This window comes from Schistocerca piceifrons, chromosome 1 (assembly GCF_021461385.2).
Source record: "Schistocerca piceifrons isolate TAMUIC-IGC-003096 chromosome 1, iqSchPice1.1, whole genome shotgun sequence".
NCBI lineage: Eukaryota > Metazoa > Arthropoda > Insecta > Orthoptera > Acrididae > Schistocerca > Schistocerca piceifrons.
The window spans coordinates 1002150507-1002166749 of record NC_060138.1 but is presented as its reverse complement, the minus strand read 5'-3'; the positions used below and the strand labels follow the sequence as shown (position 1 = coordinate 1002166749).

Sequence of the window (16243 nt, the reverse complement as noted above, 5' to 3'; positions counted from 1 at the left end):
CCAAACAGGGTATACGGAAACTGCTTATGGAGATCAGCTTCTCTGCAACTGACCTGGATTCAGTACTATGCTACAAGGTTTTGTGGCTTTGGGAAACGGAATGGCATAACCTCAGTATGCACAACAAACTGCATGCCATTAAGGAGACTACGGATGTATGGAAGACCTCCACGCAGGCCTCTCACAGGGACTCTGTGGTTCTCTGTCAGTTCTACATTGGCCATGCTTGGGTGAGACATGGGAACCTCCTGCGCCATGGTGACCCACCTCAGTGTCAATGTGGCGCCCGGCTGACAGTGGCCCATATCTTGGAGAGCTGTCCTTCTTTGGGTGCTCTGCAAAAGACTCTTCAGTTACCGGACTTGTTGCTATTAATTTTGGCTGAGAATGCCTCATCAGCTAATTTAGTTTTACATTTTATAAGTGACATTGGGTTTTTTCATTCTGTGTAAGTTTTCATGCATGTCCTTCATCCCTTTGTTTTCTCCACTCTAATGCTTTTAGGGTGGATGTTTTAATGTGTTGCAGAGTGGCTAGCTTTTCCTTTTTATTCACGTGGTCACCCAGCTATGGTCATCTGCTCTCTTACTTTTATCCCTTCTACCTGTGTGTTGCTTCTCTCTGTGGTTTTCTTTTCCTGTTTTGTCCATAGTAGTGTTGGTTGTCCTCCTGTTGTTCTTCTGGTTCTTCCATTCTCCTGTTATTGTGCTGTATATGTCCTTTTTCTTCTTTCCCTTGTGTAATTATTTTACTGGGAACAAGGGACCGATGACCTAACAGTTTGGTCCCTTCCCCCTCTCCCCTAAACCAACCAACAAACATCAAGGAAACTGGCATGGGATTTAGAGTAGAGCCATGTGAAATTTAACTGGAAGAATGTATTTGGAGATACCAAAAATTTTAATGGGTCAGCCTCATCATGAGTCCATGTGGCAAAGATGTCAAATCAGGGGCTGAAGGCTACTGAATCCCAGAAAAGTCCCTTCTGTGCAACCCATGAGAAGGGTGGCATGGGAAAGAGCCATCCTGGTTCCCATGGCCAGGCCCCTGATCTACTTGTTGTCTGCTCATCAAATGTAAAATAGTTGTTCATAAGGATAAAGTTGACTGTAGGGTGAGTTGAAAGGACGTCGTAAGTTGTAATCAGATGGGTGCTGGTTGAGGTCATGTTCAGCAGCAGATTGACCATGTGCATAGGGAATATTGGTATAGATGGAGGTGGCATCAGTGGTGACAAGCAAGGTGTGTTCTGCGGAGTATAACGGGCACAGATTTCAGACAATCTAAAAATAGTTAGAAGTCTTTGTACTATAGGTTACAAGTGTTGATCAACAAGGTAGATATATGTGGAATTGTTGCTTTGAAGCCAGAAACTATTGGATACCCAGTGTGATTAGATTTGTGGATGTTATAAAGAAGTTAAAAGGTGGGAGTGTGTAGTTTGGGTGGGATAAGAGGTTCTGTGGGCTGAGGTGTTAGTCCTTGTGAGGGGCCTGATGTTTTAAGGAGTGTTAGGTCAGTTTGCATTGCAGGGATGGGATCTTGAGGCAGATGATGTTTGTAGGCTTCGCATCTACCACAGACAATGCACTTAGCTTCTCATTCTTATTGACTCTTAATGTTGTAACAGTAATATCTATCTTGCATATTACCCTATCATCCATCTTTAAGCTCTCAGGTTTTCAAATATCATTTGACACTGTCCTAAACAGTCTTTTCTTCTCATCCTGTCCAGTATCTCTCCCCGACCCAGGGTCCTGGGCAACTTTTCCAGTGCTCTTTTCTGTTCCTAAACCTTGACAGTCCTTTTCCTTCATCACTTTTCCTTCCCCTTCAACCTTTCTGCCAGGAGAAGGAGCTACTGGTTCCAAAACCTCGCACATTCCCTTAACTTTTATGTGTATGTTCTCCTGCCACCACTTGGTGAGTAGATTTTTATCCATTCAATTATATTAAATAACATAATTTTATGATGATCAGTTGCTTTTGACAGAACTAATGCAAGGAACAAATTACATATTATGATAGGCCTACAATGACCACATTGCATTATGTAATCCAATGAATATTTGTGACTAAAAGTTTCATATATTATCTACATCTAGATCTACATCCATACTCCGCAAGCCACCTGACGGTGTGTGGCGGAGGGTACCTTGAGTACCTCTATCGGTTCTCCCTTCTATTCCAGTCTCGTATTGTTCGTGGAAAGAAGGATTGTCGGTATGCTTCTGTGTGGGCTCTAATCCCTCTGATTTTATCCTCATGGTCTCTTTGCGAGATATACGTAGGAGGGAGCAATATATTGCTTGACTCTTCGGTGAAGGTATGTTCCCAAAACTTCAACAAAAGCCCGTATCGAACTACTGAGCGTCTCTCCTGCAGAGTCTTCACTGGAGTTTATCTATCATCTCCGTAATTCTTTCACGATTACTAAATGATCCTGTAATGAAGCGCGCTGCTCTCTGTTGGATCTTCTCTATCTCTTCTATCAACCCTATCTGGTACGGATCCCACACTGCTGAGCAGTATTCAAGCAGTGGGCGAACAAGCGTACTGTAACCTACTTCCTTTGCTTTCAGATGGCATTTCCTTAGGATTCTTCCAATGAATCTCAGTCTGGCATCCACTTTACCAACGATCAACTTTATATGATCATTCCATTTTAAATCGCTCCTAATGCGTACTCCCAGATAATTTATGGAATTAACTGCTTCCAGTTGCTGATGTGCTATTTTGTAGCTTAATGATAAGGGATCTATCTTTCTATGTATTCGCAGCACATTACACTTGTCTACATTGAGATTCAATTGCCATTCTCTGCACCATGCGTCGATTCGCTGCAGATCCTCCTACATTTTAGTACAATTTTCCATTCTTACAACCTCTCGATATACCACAGCATCATCCGCAAAAAGCCTCAGTGAACTTCCGATGTCATCCACAAGGTCATTTATGTATATTGTGAATAGCAACGGTCCTACGACACTCCCCTGTGGCACACCTGAAATCATTCTTACTTCGGAAGACTTCTCTCCATTGAGAATGACATGCTGCGTTCTGTTATCTAGGAACTCTTCAATCCAATCACACAATTGGTCTGATAGTCCATATGCTCTTACTTTGTTCATTAAACAACTGTGGGGAACTGTATCGAACACCTTGCGGAAGTCAAGAAACACAGCATCTACCTGTGAACCCGTGTCTATAGCCCTCTGAGTCTTGTGGACAAATAGCGCGAGCTGGGTTTCACACGACCGTCTTTTTCGAAACCCATGCTGATTCCTACAGAGTACATCTCTAGTCTCCAGAAAAGTCATTATACTCGAACATAATACGTGTTCCAAAATCCTACAACTGATCGACGTTAGATATATAGGTCTATAGTTCTGCACATCTGTTTGACGTCCCTTCTTGAAAACAGGGATGACCTGTGCCCTTTTCCAATCCTTTGGAATGCTATGCTCTTCTAGAGACCTACGGTACACTGCTGCAAGAAGGGGGGCAAGTTCCTACGCGTACTCTGTGTAAAATCGAATTGGTATCCCATCAAGTCCAGCGGCCTTTCCTCTTTTGAGCGATTTTAATTGTTTCTCTATCCCTCTGTTGTCTATTTCAATATCTACCATTTTGTCATCTGTGTGACAGTTTAGAGAAGGAACTACAGTGCAGTCTTCCTCTGTGAAACAGCTTTGGAAAAAGACATTTAGTATTTCGGCCTTTAGTCTGTCATCTTCTGTTTCAGTCCCATTTTGGTCACAGTGTGTCTGGACATTTTGTTTTGATCCGCCTACCGCTTTGACATAAGACCAAAATTTCTTAGGATTTTCTGCCAAGTCAGTACACAGAACTTTACTTTCGAATTCATTGAACGCCTCTCGCATAGCCCTCCTCACACTACATTTCTCTTCGCGTAATTTTTGTTTGTCTGCAAGGCTTTGCTATGTTTATGTTTGCTGTGAAGTTCCCTTTGCTTCCACAGCAGTTTTCTAACTCGGTTGTTGTACCACAGTGGCTCTTTTCCATCTCTTATGATCTTGCTTGGCACATACTCATCTAACGCATATTGTACGATGGTTTTGAACTTTGTCCACTGATCCTGAACACTATCTGTACTTGAGACAAAACATTTGTGTTGAGCTGTCAGGTACTCTGTAATCTGCTTTTTGTCACTTGTGCTAAACAGAAAAATCTTCCTACCTTTTTTAATATTTCTATTTACGGCTGAAATCGTCAATGCAGGAACCGCTTTGTGATCGCTGATTCCCTGTTCTGCGTTAACTGCTGCAAATAGTTCAGGTCTGTTTGTCACCAGAAGGTCTAATATGTTGTCACCATGAGTTGGTTCTCTGTTTAACTGCTCAAGGTAGTTTTCAGATAAAGCACTTTAAAAAATTTCACAGGATTCTTTGTCCCTGCCACCAGTTATGAACGTTTGAGTCTCCCAGTCTATATCCGGCAAATTAAAATCTCCACCCAGTACTATAACATGGTGGGGAAATCTACTCAAAATATTTTCCAAATTATCCTTCAAATGCTCAGCCACAACAGCTGCTGAGCCAGGGGGCCTATAGAGACATCCAATTACCATGTCAGAGCCTGCTTTAACCGTGACCTTCACCCAAATTATTTCACATTTCGGATCTCCGTCAATTTGCTTCGATACTATTGCACTTCTTATCGCTATAAACACACCTCCTCTTTCACTGTCCAGCCTGTCTCTCTGGTATACATTCCAATCTGAGTTTAGGATTTCGTTACTGTTTACGTCTGGTTTCAGCCAACTTTCTGTCCCTAGTACTATATGGGCATTGTGACCGTTTATTAATGAGAGCAGTTCTGGGACCTTTCTATAAACACTCCTGGAGTTTACTATTAGCACATTAAGATTGTTATTCCTAGTTGCATTTTGCCTACTCCTACCTTGCCGTGTCTCAGGAGGCGTCTTGTCGGGCCTAGGGAGGGAATTCTCTAACCTAAAAAACCCACATGTGCACTCCACACGTACTCCGCTACCTTTGTAGCTGCTTCCAAAGTGTAGTGCACGCCTGACCTATTCAGGGGGACCCTACATTTCTCCACCCGATAGCAGAGGTCGAGAAATTTGCACCCCAGATCTCCGCAGAATCGTCTGAGCCTCTGGTTTAAGCCTTCCTCTCGGCTCCAAACCAGAGGACCGCGATTGGTTCTGGGAACGATACTACAAATAGTTAGCTCTGATTCCACCTTGTGAGCGAGGCTTTCCGCCTTCACCAATTCCGCCAACCGCCTGTACGAACTGAGGATGACCTCTGAACCCAGACGGCAGGAGTCATTGGTGCCGACATGAGCAACAATTTGCAGTCGGGTGCACCCAGTGCTCTCTATCGCAAGGCCTCCTCCACATCTTGGATGAGACCCCCCAGCAAGCAGACACAGTGAACACTGGCCTTTTCGCTATTTCCCTAAGGGGCTCCATCACCTGCCTAACGTTGGAGCTCCCAATAGCTAATAAACCCCTCCCCCCCCCCCGTGTACCTGCTCAGACCTTGCTGAAGGAGCAGCCACATGTCCACTCACAGGCAGAGCGGGCAATGCTACACGGCCAGCTTCCACATTGATCCTCCGCCTCGTGCGCCGCGAATGCCGCTGAACCCGCCACTCCCCTTGGGGAGAGGGTGGCCCAATCACGCCCGGTACCCGCGAAGATGTCTCGACAGTAGGGACAGTGGGTGAAGCATGTAACACCTGGGGTGTACCATGCGACGCACCAGGCTCCCCACTGCCGCTACACTCCGAGGCAGCAGCCTGAAGACGGCTGACCACGGCCATCAACACATTCAGCTGTTCGCGAACAGTGGCCAGCTCCTCCTGCATCCGTACACAGCAGTTACACATCCTATCCATCCTAAGAAATCAATTTACTGTAGAGAGTTAATCAACTTTTAATTAGACTGCTACTTCATTAAAGGCGGCTGATAGTTGGCTGAACTGTGGTTGCTAGACACTTCTTGTAAAAAAACAATGAAAATAGCACTACCTGTCTCTGACCTGTATTGAAAACAAACACTAGCACTACTGGCACTATGGTTGACTGAAGGGACTCTCTCTGACTGTATTCAAAACACACGAAATCCATGGAACACTATTATTAGCACTCGACAATTAAAGCTTCCTAAAAGCAAAAACACACGGAAGAAGAAGTGACAAGTAAGAAAAATACGGTTAATACTTAAATTAACGTAGCTCGCTGCACAGTGGACGTGACACAGATGGCAGTTACTTCCCGTCCCTCCAAGTAAGGTGGCTGTAACACATCCAAGCAACATACCACCAGAGAATGAGCATTCTAATCCACCCACCTAAAGTACGGACTGTAGTAATCCCAGAAAGAACAGAGTCTAATCTTAGTGAAAGTCAGTTGGATTTACAATAGGCAGAAAAATAAAAGCAGTGTTCATGAATAACTCAGGCACAAAGAAGAGACTGAATAAAACTCAAACAATGTACATAACTTTTATTGATTTGGAAAAGTGTTTGATTATGTTGAATGTGAACATCTGTCCTGAATTTTGGGTGAGTCAGTCAAGTGCATGGACAGGAGGGTTCTTTGAAAATCATGTTATGAATTAGTAGTATTGACATGTAGGTATATTGAACAAGAAGCAGGTTGGGATATGTAAGATGATCAGGTGTGCTCTCTACCATCAGAACCATTGAATCCACACTTTGAAAGAAGTGCTTTTAATCAGGCAGTACTCAGAAAACAGGATTACAGGCTTAGTAAATGGGCAATGAGGAGGGGGGGGGGAGGTGTGTGTGTGTGGGGGGGGGGGGGAGAGAGAGAGAGAGAGAGAGAGAGAGAGAGAGAGAGAGAGAGAGAGAGAGAGATATTGATTGATTGATTGATTTTCCACTTTGTACATGATATAGCAGGACTGACAGAAAGTGAAGTATAACTGAAAAAATTAATAATAGGTAACAGGGGTACAAAATATGTCTTAAAATCCAACTAGAAATCAGATGCTAACAGTCTGCAGCCACTGAAAAATCCACACAATATGTGCAACCCCCTTCATCTCTGAATAACTGCTCTATATGAACCTGCTTTCTCTTTTCATCCCAATACTCACTCCACAGATTTCACCTCCCACACTTCCCTCCGTTATCATATTGACTTCCTCGATACTTCAAGGTGTGACCTATCAACTCATCCCTCCTTTTAATAAAGTTGTGCCTCAAATTCATTTTTTTTCACAATTCAGTTCATTACCTCCTCATTTATTATTCAGTCAAGGCACCTAATTTTGTAGAAATTCATCATCTTTGAATCAAAATTGATTCAGTGAAAGAGCTTTAATGGGTATTTCACATTTAAACTACAGGAGAAGTACTCTAATGTTGCCAATTACAGTGTGTACAATCATGTTTCCCTTACACAATAGGAGCAGGAACAATTTGTACTCCTACACTACTTAACCTCCTTCAGTCATAGAGGGCAGCTTAGATGTTGGTATTATCAATAAGAAAACTGTGGCTAATTGTGTCTGGTGACCAAACTGTTATGTTTGGGCAGTCTTCTTAACTCAATAAATTTCTTCTTTATTTCTCAGGATATGCAGTTGGCAGTTTGATAGGTGGTTTGTTATATCGATGGGTTGGTGGAACTAAAGCATTTAAATGGTTCGGGACCACAGCAGCAGTATGTGGCCTAGCTCATTATATAATGTACCAAATGTTTCTGAAGAAGACTATGGTCCCTGCAGGTGAGACATCTGCATCCTCCATTTATACACAACTTATAATTATAATATTGTTCTTTTATTATGAAAATGGTTATATCCAAAATCATATTGTTTCCTTAGGTTCATCACAACAGTATAAGTCTCCAAATGACGCAGTTCAGGTGACAGATGTAGCTGCTGCTGATGATGAGAAATGATTAGTCGGAAAACCTGAATTTCTTAAATTCAAGAAATCAATGTCTGTCTGTTCTTTGAAGATGTCACAAAAGTGCCTGATATGTAAATAATGCAAATGATGTACAAAATATTTTGTATGTTGTTGTAGCTATCAGAGTTTATATTTTCTATGTACATGTGTATTTGTAATAAATGTTTTGATGACACTGTACTGTCACTGTTACAAAGAAATAGTTTCCAAAGTTACAGAACTGCACATCAGTCAAATAATTTGGAGATATGAGAAGTAAACACAATATATCATTATGTATGTAATTTGTGGTTGTAAGGCACTTTATCCATTTAAGAAATACTGCTCCCTGCACCCAACACCAACATTAGTTTCATTGCTAGAGAAACCACAAAATAAGTAAATAAAATACAAAAATGAAGTGATTACTCAGTCTTACAAATAATGTAAGACAGGATGGAATACCTACCCCATTTCAGTTTCAAATAAAAGTACTCAAAATCTGTGGAAAAGTAATTTTTTGTCGTACAACAACAATGATTATGGTAATTAGGAAACTTAAGTTCCCAGCTGTTACATCCAGCATCACCTGTTTGTTGGTCATGACTGCAAAGAACTTGGACATCCATCCTGTATTTCCCTACTAAACCAGGTTGGGCATGCTCCCACTGCATGCTTAACTATAAATCAAGAGTCAGTCGTTGAGTTTGTAACACATAGCACTGGTACAGACACTCAAAACTAGAGCCACAGTGTGTCAAGTTCTCAAAATTCATTAAAACAAACAAATAGTGTGTGGATAAGAAAACACACTGCAACCACAATAGGCAAGTCAGAAGAAGTACATATTATTATTATTATTATTATTATTATTGTTTAGTCAACAATCTGTGAAGGAATGAAGAATAATTTGTGTGAAAAATTTCTTTTAATTCGACAAAAGCTGATATCAAAATAGTTTTTACACCTCTGTGAGACTTTCTTTTTGACATACTTTCACCTGATACAAATACAGGTTGGCATGAGGTATGTTATAAGAAAATAACTGCTCATTGTTATGATAAGCAAATCCACTATTGCAGAATAACAATTAATCAGTATTGTAATCTGTTAAGCAATTATACTGATCCAATAGTCAGTGATATTTCATGTAGCTGATTTATTTCACAGTTAAGAAAATTCAACTTGACAAGATCATAAGTAAACAAGGAACTGTCAAACTTAAAGACCAGGAGAAAATGTAACAATGATAAGATGTGCCTGAAGTCCAAAGAACAATAAAATGCACTTGAATCTCAAGCTGATGCTTCTCTCCCAGGGTAGAGCAAAGCTCCCAAAATGTGCGGGGTACTTTTAATGCACTCATTGGTCTGCTCTGGTGTAGACTGCTGGCATCTCCAGAGTTTCTTGTGGGTCTGCATGCTGTGGTGAGGATGACACTGGGGTCGTATGTCCAAGCCTCACCACAGGTTTGACTCAATTGCCGACACAGGATCCTTTGTTTCTTTATGTTCTCACAGGAGTGTCCGGTGTCAGCAAATATGCTGGTTTTGCTCATTTGAGTGTCACCATCAGTGGCCTGTCATTACATGTTATCTCTACCTTGTGCTCATCATCCATTAAAATTGAATGGCCCAGTGTATGGTGGTTGTAATGATGGGTACACTGTATCAGTTTTTAACAGTAGGTGAGATCATGGTTTGAGGAATTTGTGTACAAAAACTTTCTGCTCCCCATGGCAGAATGCTGGTGAACATCATACTTTGAATAGTTAGACTTTGTATTGCTGCATAAAATATGGCAGTTCTGTCTCCACTGGTAACTGATGTATTGGAGAAAGAAAAAAAAAAAAGCCTCAGATAATAGGTGTAATGTTGCTCCATATACCATCTTTGCTGTCAGTGTTCCAATGTATGGCTTACATGCTGTGTGGAGGTCCAACTCTTTCAGTGACACATAATTGCAGCTTTTAATGTTCTATGTCAGTGCTCTATAATCCCACTGCCTGCCAGATGGCAGCTCGTTGTATGGTGGTGTTGGAAACCATATAACTTTGACAGCTCAAGAAACAGCATTGACTTGAATTGCTGTCACTGATTCATTGTAAAGTGAGCAAGACAGCCAAAACAGGATATTCAGGCCATTCATTAACAAGGTTTTTGCTGTTGTCTCTCTGAGGAGTCACCAATTCAAATTGCCTCTGTCCATTGTGTCTATTGACCACAGTAAATGTACAGCGACGTCCTTCTGATGGTGGTAGAAGACCCAAAACATCGGTATGGATGTAGGAGAAATGCCCTGTTGTCTCTTGGAATTCTCCCACTGGCTTGCGTACATGTGTGCCCACTTTATACAGGTGACATGCTATACATATTCTCTACCATTTACAACAGTCTTTCTTTGTACCAGACCACACATACTTCTCCATCAACCAAATTCTTGCTTTTGAACTATGATGGGTGAGGTTATGGGTACTATCAAAAACTATTTTGCCTAATATTTCAGGCTTGAAAGATCTGGGGGTTGGCCCGGAAACATAACACTAAATAAGGTCTTCAGCATGTAATAACTGTACTTCCTTACACTGCAGAGTTGTTGAATTGTTTAGTACATATTCTTGAAGTTGCCTAGCTACAGCTTGCACTGAACTCAGTTACCAGCAATTAACAGTACACGATGTGGCCCCAATTCTTTAAAAAAAGTAGGTCTTCTACCACATTTTCTGCCCATTTCATGTGCCTTATGTCTGCTGTAAACTGGCCAGTATATTCTTGCTGGTGAAATTGTTGTGGTGAACAGCCATCCTTGAGTTTGCTTAAAGCAAATGTGATTGGTCTGTGATACATATGGATTAAGAATGGTCTGGCCTCCATGTGAGGTCACTAGTGCTATATAGCTTTATATATTGCTAACAGCTCTGTTCTATGTGCTCCACTTTAGTCAGAGGCTCTGTAAGCTTACAGAGCTTATAGGACGAGGGGGGAGGGGGGGGGGGGGGATGAAGAGCTCTTTTCAGCATAATGGTGGAGAACTGTGCTAACAGCCTGATGGCTAATGTCTACCACTATAGCTAAGGGTGCATCTTGAACTGGGTGGGACAACAGAACTGTTTCCTGTGAGTTTGTTACCTTTTTGAAGGCGTAGTGCATATCTAGTGTCCATGGCAGCAGACGGCCCATCATGTCCTTACCTGATAGTGCTGCTGCCAACAGTGCCTGAACATCTGCTGCTCTTGATAGATGTCATCAGTCAAAGTTAATGATTCCCATGAATCTTTTTCATTGCTGGAAATTCATTGGGCATTGAATGTGCTTAATGATCTTGGTCTCCTCTTTTAACAGACAAACATCGGCTTCCAAAACAGTATGCCCAAGGAGTATTACCTGCTTCTGGTGCAGAACACATTTTGCTGCACACTGCTCTGAGGTATTCTTCATGCAATGCAGCCACTTGGGAAAATAACAGGATATCATCCAGATGAATGAAACAGAAACTCATCCACAAAGTGCTGCTATTTCTGGGTGTTATTCTTTAAACTGAATGGCATACATGAATATTAAAAAAGATCAAAGTGTGTTATTACTATGGTCTTGGGTGTAAGCCTTTTTACAATCGGCCAAGCTGAAGACTGTAGCTCCAGCTAGTACGTCTGTGAAATCGCTTACATCAGGGACTGGATAGCAGTACTGCATGGTATGTGTGTTAAATGTATGGTAATCTCCACAGGACTTCCAGATGCCATCTTTCTTCCTTACCACATACAATGGTATGCCCAAGGGCTGCCCAATCTGTTTATAATGCCAGCTTGTAGCATTGATTCAAGCTCTGTTTTGGTTGCAGCAAAAAAATTTCAATAGGTTTCACACCTTCACTACGCAAAAACTGAATAACAGAACACTGTTCTTCCCTGGTGCAAGTCGCAAGTGGGGCAGCCATCTTTATACTGATACTGCAATGGTATGTGTGCATCTGCACTATGCTGTCACCTACAGGCCATTCTGCATGCTGTTTGTAACACGTTTACCAACTTACAGGATAACGGCATGAAATTTCGATTTGTTATTACAAATTTAAGGTTTTCATTTGGGTATTTACTGGTCACCCGCATGAACCATAGACCTTGCCATTGGTGGGGAGGCTTGCAATGCCTCAACGATACAGATCTCCATTGTGGTTGCACCTACAGTATGGCTGAGTATCTGTTGAGAAGCCAGACAAACATGTGGTTCCTGAAGAGGGACAACAGCCTTTTCAGTAGTTGCAGGGGCAACAGTCTGATCTGATGGACTGATCTGGGCTTGTAACATCAACCAAAACGGCCTTTCTGTGCTAGTACTGCAAACAGCTAAAAGAAAGGGGAAGCTACAGCTGTCATTTTTCTGGATGGCAGGCAGCTTTACTGTATGGTTAAATGATGACAGCATCCTCTTGGGTAAAATGTTCTGGAGATAATATAGTCCCCATTTGAATCTATGGGCAGGGACTACTCAGGAGGATGTTGTTATCACGAGAAACAAAACTGGCATTCTGGAGATCGGAGCATGGAATGTGAGATCCCTTAATCATGCAGGTAGGTTAGAAAACTTAAAAATGGATATAGATAGGTTAAAGTTAGATATAATGGGAATTAGTGGAGTTCAGTGGCAGGAGGAACAGGACTGCTGGTCTGGTGAATATAGGGTTTTGAATACAAAATCAAATTGGGGTAATACAGAAGTAAGTTTAATAATGAACAAAAAAGAATAGGAACGCAGATAAGCTACTACGAATAGCATAGTGATAGCATTATTGGAGCAAAGATAGACACAAAGCCCATGCCTACCATAGTAGTACAAGTTTATGTGGCAACTAGTTCCAAAGACGATGTAAAGATTGAAGAGATGTATGATGAGATAAAAGAAATTATTCAGATAGTTAAGGGAGATCAAAATTTAATAGTCATGGGGGACAGGAACTTTAATAGTAGGGAAAGGAAGAGAAGGCAAAGTAGTAGGTGAATATGGAATGGGGGTAAGGAATGCAAGAGCATAACTAAATTATAGCTGGCACTTGGTTTAAGAATAATGAAAGAAGACTGTACATGTGGAAGAGACCTGGAGACACTGGAAGGTTTCAGATAGATTATATGGTGGTAAGACAGAGATTTCGGAACCAGGTTCTAAATTGTAACATTTTTCCAGGGGCAGATGTGGACTCCAACCACAATTTATTGGTTATGAACTGCAGATTAAAACAGAAGAAACTGCAAAAAGATAGGAATTTAAGGATATGGGATCTGGATAAATTGAAAGAACCAGAGGTTGTAGACAGTTTCATAGAGAGCATTAGGGAATGACTGACAAGAACAGGCGAAAGGCATACAGTAGAGGAAGAATGGGTAGCTCTGAGAGATGAAATAGTGAAGGCAGCAGAGGATCAACTAGGAAAAAGGCCAAGGGCTAGTAGAAGTCCTTGTATGACACAAGAGATATTGAAATTAATTGATGAAAGGAGAATATATAAAAATGCATTAAATGAAGGAGGTGAAGAGGATTACAAACATCTCAAAAATGAGGTTGACAGGAAGTGCAAAACAGCTAAGCAGGAATGGCTAGAGGACAAATATAAGGATGTAGAAGCATATATTGCTAGGGTAAGACTGATGCTGCCTACTTGAAAATTAGAGACCTTTGGAGGAAAGAGAACTACATGATGTCAAGAGCTCAGGGGGGAAAAAACCAGTCCTAAGCAAAGAAGGGAAAGCAGAAAGTTGGAAGGGGTATATAGAGAGTTTATACAAGGGTGATGTACTTGAGCGCAATGTTATGGAAATGGAAGAGGTGTAAATGAAGATGAGATGGGAGACATAATACTGCATGAAGAATCTGACAGAGCACTAAAAGACCTAAGTCGAAACAAGGCCCCGGGAGTAGACAACACTCTGTTACAGCTATTGATAGCCTTGGGAGAGCCAACCACAACAAAACGCTTCCATCTGGGGAGCAAAATGTGAGAGACAGGCAGAATACCCTCAGACTTCAAGAACAAAATAGTAATTCCAATTCCAAAGAAAGCTGGCGCTAATAGGTGTGAGACTTACCAAACTATCAGTTTAATAAGTCACTGTTACAAAATATGAACACGAATTCCACACAGATGAATAAAAAAACTGGTAGTAGCCGACCTTTGGGAAGATCAGTTAGGATTCCGTGAAAATTTAGGAACACATGAGGCAATACTGATCCTGCGACTTACTTGGGAGAGAGGTTAAGGGAAGATAAACCTATGTTTCTAGCATTTGTAGACTTAGAGAAAGAATTTGACAATGTTGATTGGAATACTCTCTTTCAAATTCTAAAGGTGGCAAGGGTAAAATACAGGGAGCAAAAAGCTATTTATAATTTGTACAGAAACCAGATGGCAGTTATAAGGGTTGAAGGGCACAAAGGGGAAGCAGTGGTTGGGAACGGAGTGAGACAGGTTTGTAGCCTATCCCAGACGTTATTCAATTTATGCATTGAGCAAGCGCTAATAAAAACCAAAGAAAAAATCTGGAGTAGAAATTAAAATTCAAGGAGAAGAAATAAAAAAACCTTGAGATCTGCCGATGACATTACAGTTCTGTCAGAGACAGCAAAGGACATGGAAGAGCCATTGAATGGAATAGACAGTATTTTGAAAGGAGGATAGATGATGAACATCAACAAAAGCAAATTGAGTGTAATGGAATGTAGTCAAATTAAATTTGGTGATGCTGAGAGAATTACAGCAGGAAATGAAACACTTAAAGTAGATTAGTTCTGCTATTTGGGCAGCAACATGACTGTTGAAGTAGACAGGATATAGAATGTAGACTGGTAATAGCAAGAAAAATGTTTCTGAAGAACAGAAATTTGTTAACATCAAGTTTAGATTTAGGTGTTAGGAAGTATTTTCTGAAGGTATTTGTATGGAGTGTAGCCATTTATGGAAGTGAAGTGTGGACTATAAACTGTTTAGGCGAGAAGAGAATAGAAGCTTTTGAAAAATGGTGCTACAGACGAACACTGAAGGTTAGATGGGTAGATCACGTAACTAACGAGGTGCTGAATAGAATTGAGGAGAAGAGGAATTTGTGGCACAACTTGACTAGAAGAAGGAATCAGTTGATAGGACACATTCTGAGGCATCAAGGGATCACCAGTTTAGTATTGGAGGGAAGTGTGGAGGTGCCATTGCCTATTTGGCCATCAGCTTCCTGTCTGGTCTCCTGTACAATCAAGCCATGCCACAAGGAGATGGTATTTGTAGCACCTCTGCCTATAGTATTTGTAATGACTTTAATGTCAAGCATAATCTGCACTGCATCATGATTTATCTCCAGCCTTTGTAGATTAATAAAGTTCTCTCCTCAGACCAGTTCAACCATGTCTGTAAGCATGAACTTCCATGGAACTTTCTACTGAAACCCAGGTCAGCTTGCAATTGTCAGACATTGTTACAGGTGAATTGTTGGCTGCCATAAGATGGATGGTCATGGCTGCTGTTGCATCCTTGTCCTGCCTGATTGGTGTGCTTACATCACAACCCGATCTGACTCGTCTGGATATGCTCAGAATGTTAAGAAAGAAATTTGATGGCAGGTGCCCAATAACCTCCAAGAAGAATCCTGTAGGGTATTATCTTGGTGTTCAGAGCCCAGCTCAAGACAGCTTTAGAACTTCCAACTAAGTGTGTTTCATTGTCACTATGTGAGAATCAAGAAAATTTACGGCAAGTGAGTGGAGGATGCAAAATGGAAACGGTACTTAGGATAGTGATAAACACCAAATGATATCCCAGATTCAAGCTTAGATCCTACAGTTTAAAAAAATCAATTTTTACAATGTCCTAAGAGTTTTATATTTTAGTAAACAAACATTCACAGATTAGAGATGTTTATGGCATATCCTACAGTCCTAAATAAAATTAATCCAGAGCTTGTTCAACCACTAGCTGTATTAATCAACAAATGTTCACCCATTGTTTTCCCAGAATTCCTGAAACCTTTACTTACAGAACCAGCCTGTGAAAAATGTGATTCATGTGAAGTGTCCAGTTTCAGAGTAATTTCAATGATCCCCATTTAGCTAAAGTTATGTGGTCTGTAATGAAATATCAGGAATTTTTCTTTGAAGACAAAATCTTCCAAGATACACAGCATGGTTTCCGAGAAGGTAAATAAGTGGTTACTGTATCGCTGGACTAAATTACAAAGATAAGGCAGGTGTTTGCAGATGGCACTGACACCCTGGGACCTCAGCAAAGCATTTTGCAGCATCTCACAAGTTACTGCTTCCTCAGCAAAAGTGTTATGGTGTTGAGGTAATGTGCT

General features: G+C 41.2%; 1 protein-coding gene across 2 annotated transcripts in view; it reads left to right on the top strand.

Annotated features, from left to right (window-relative positions):
• The window catches only part of LOC124794460 (major facilitator superfamily domain-containing protein 6), a 218786-nt gene extending 210674 nt beyond the window's left edge, over nucleotides 1-8112 (top strand). For both annotated transcript variants that reach the window (XM_047258100.1, XM_047258109.1), the window contains exons 9-10: nucleotides 7593-7745; nucleotides 7845-8112. In XM_047258100.1, the coding sequence (XP_047114056.1) occupies nucleotides 7593-7745; nucleotides 7845-7921 (230 nt within the window). In that variant the 3' untranslated portion in view covers nucleotides 7922-8112. The remainder of the gene's footprint in view (nucleotides 1-7592; nucleotides 7746-7844) is intronic.
• The last annotated feature ends 8131 nt before the right edge of the window (nucleotides 8113-16243 follow it).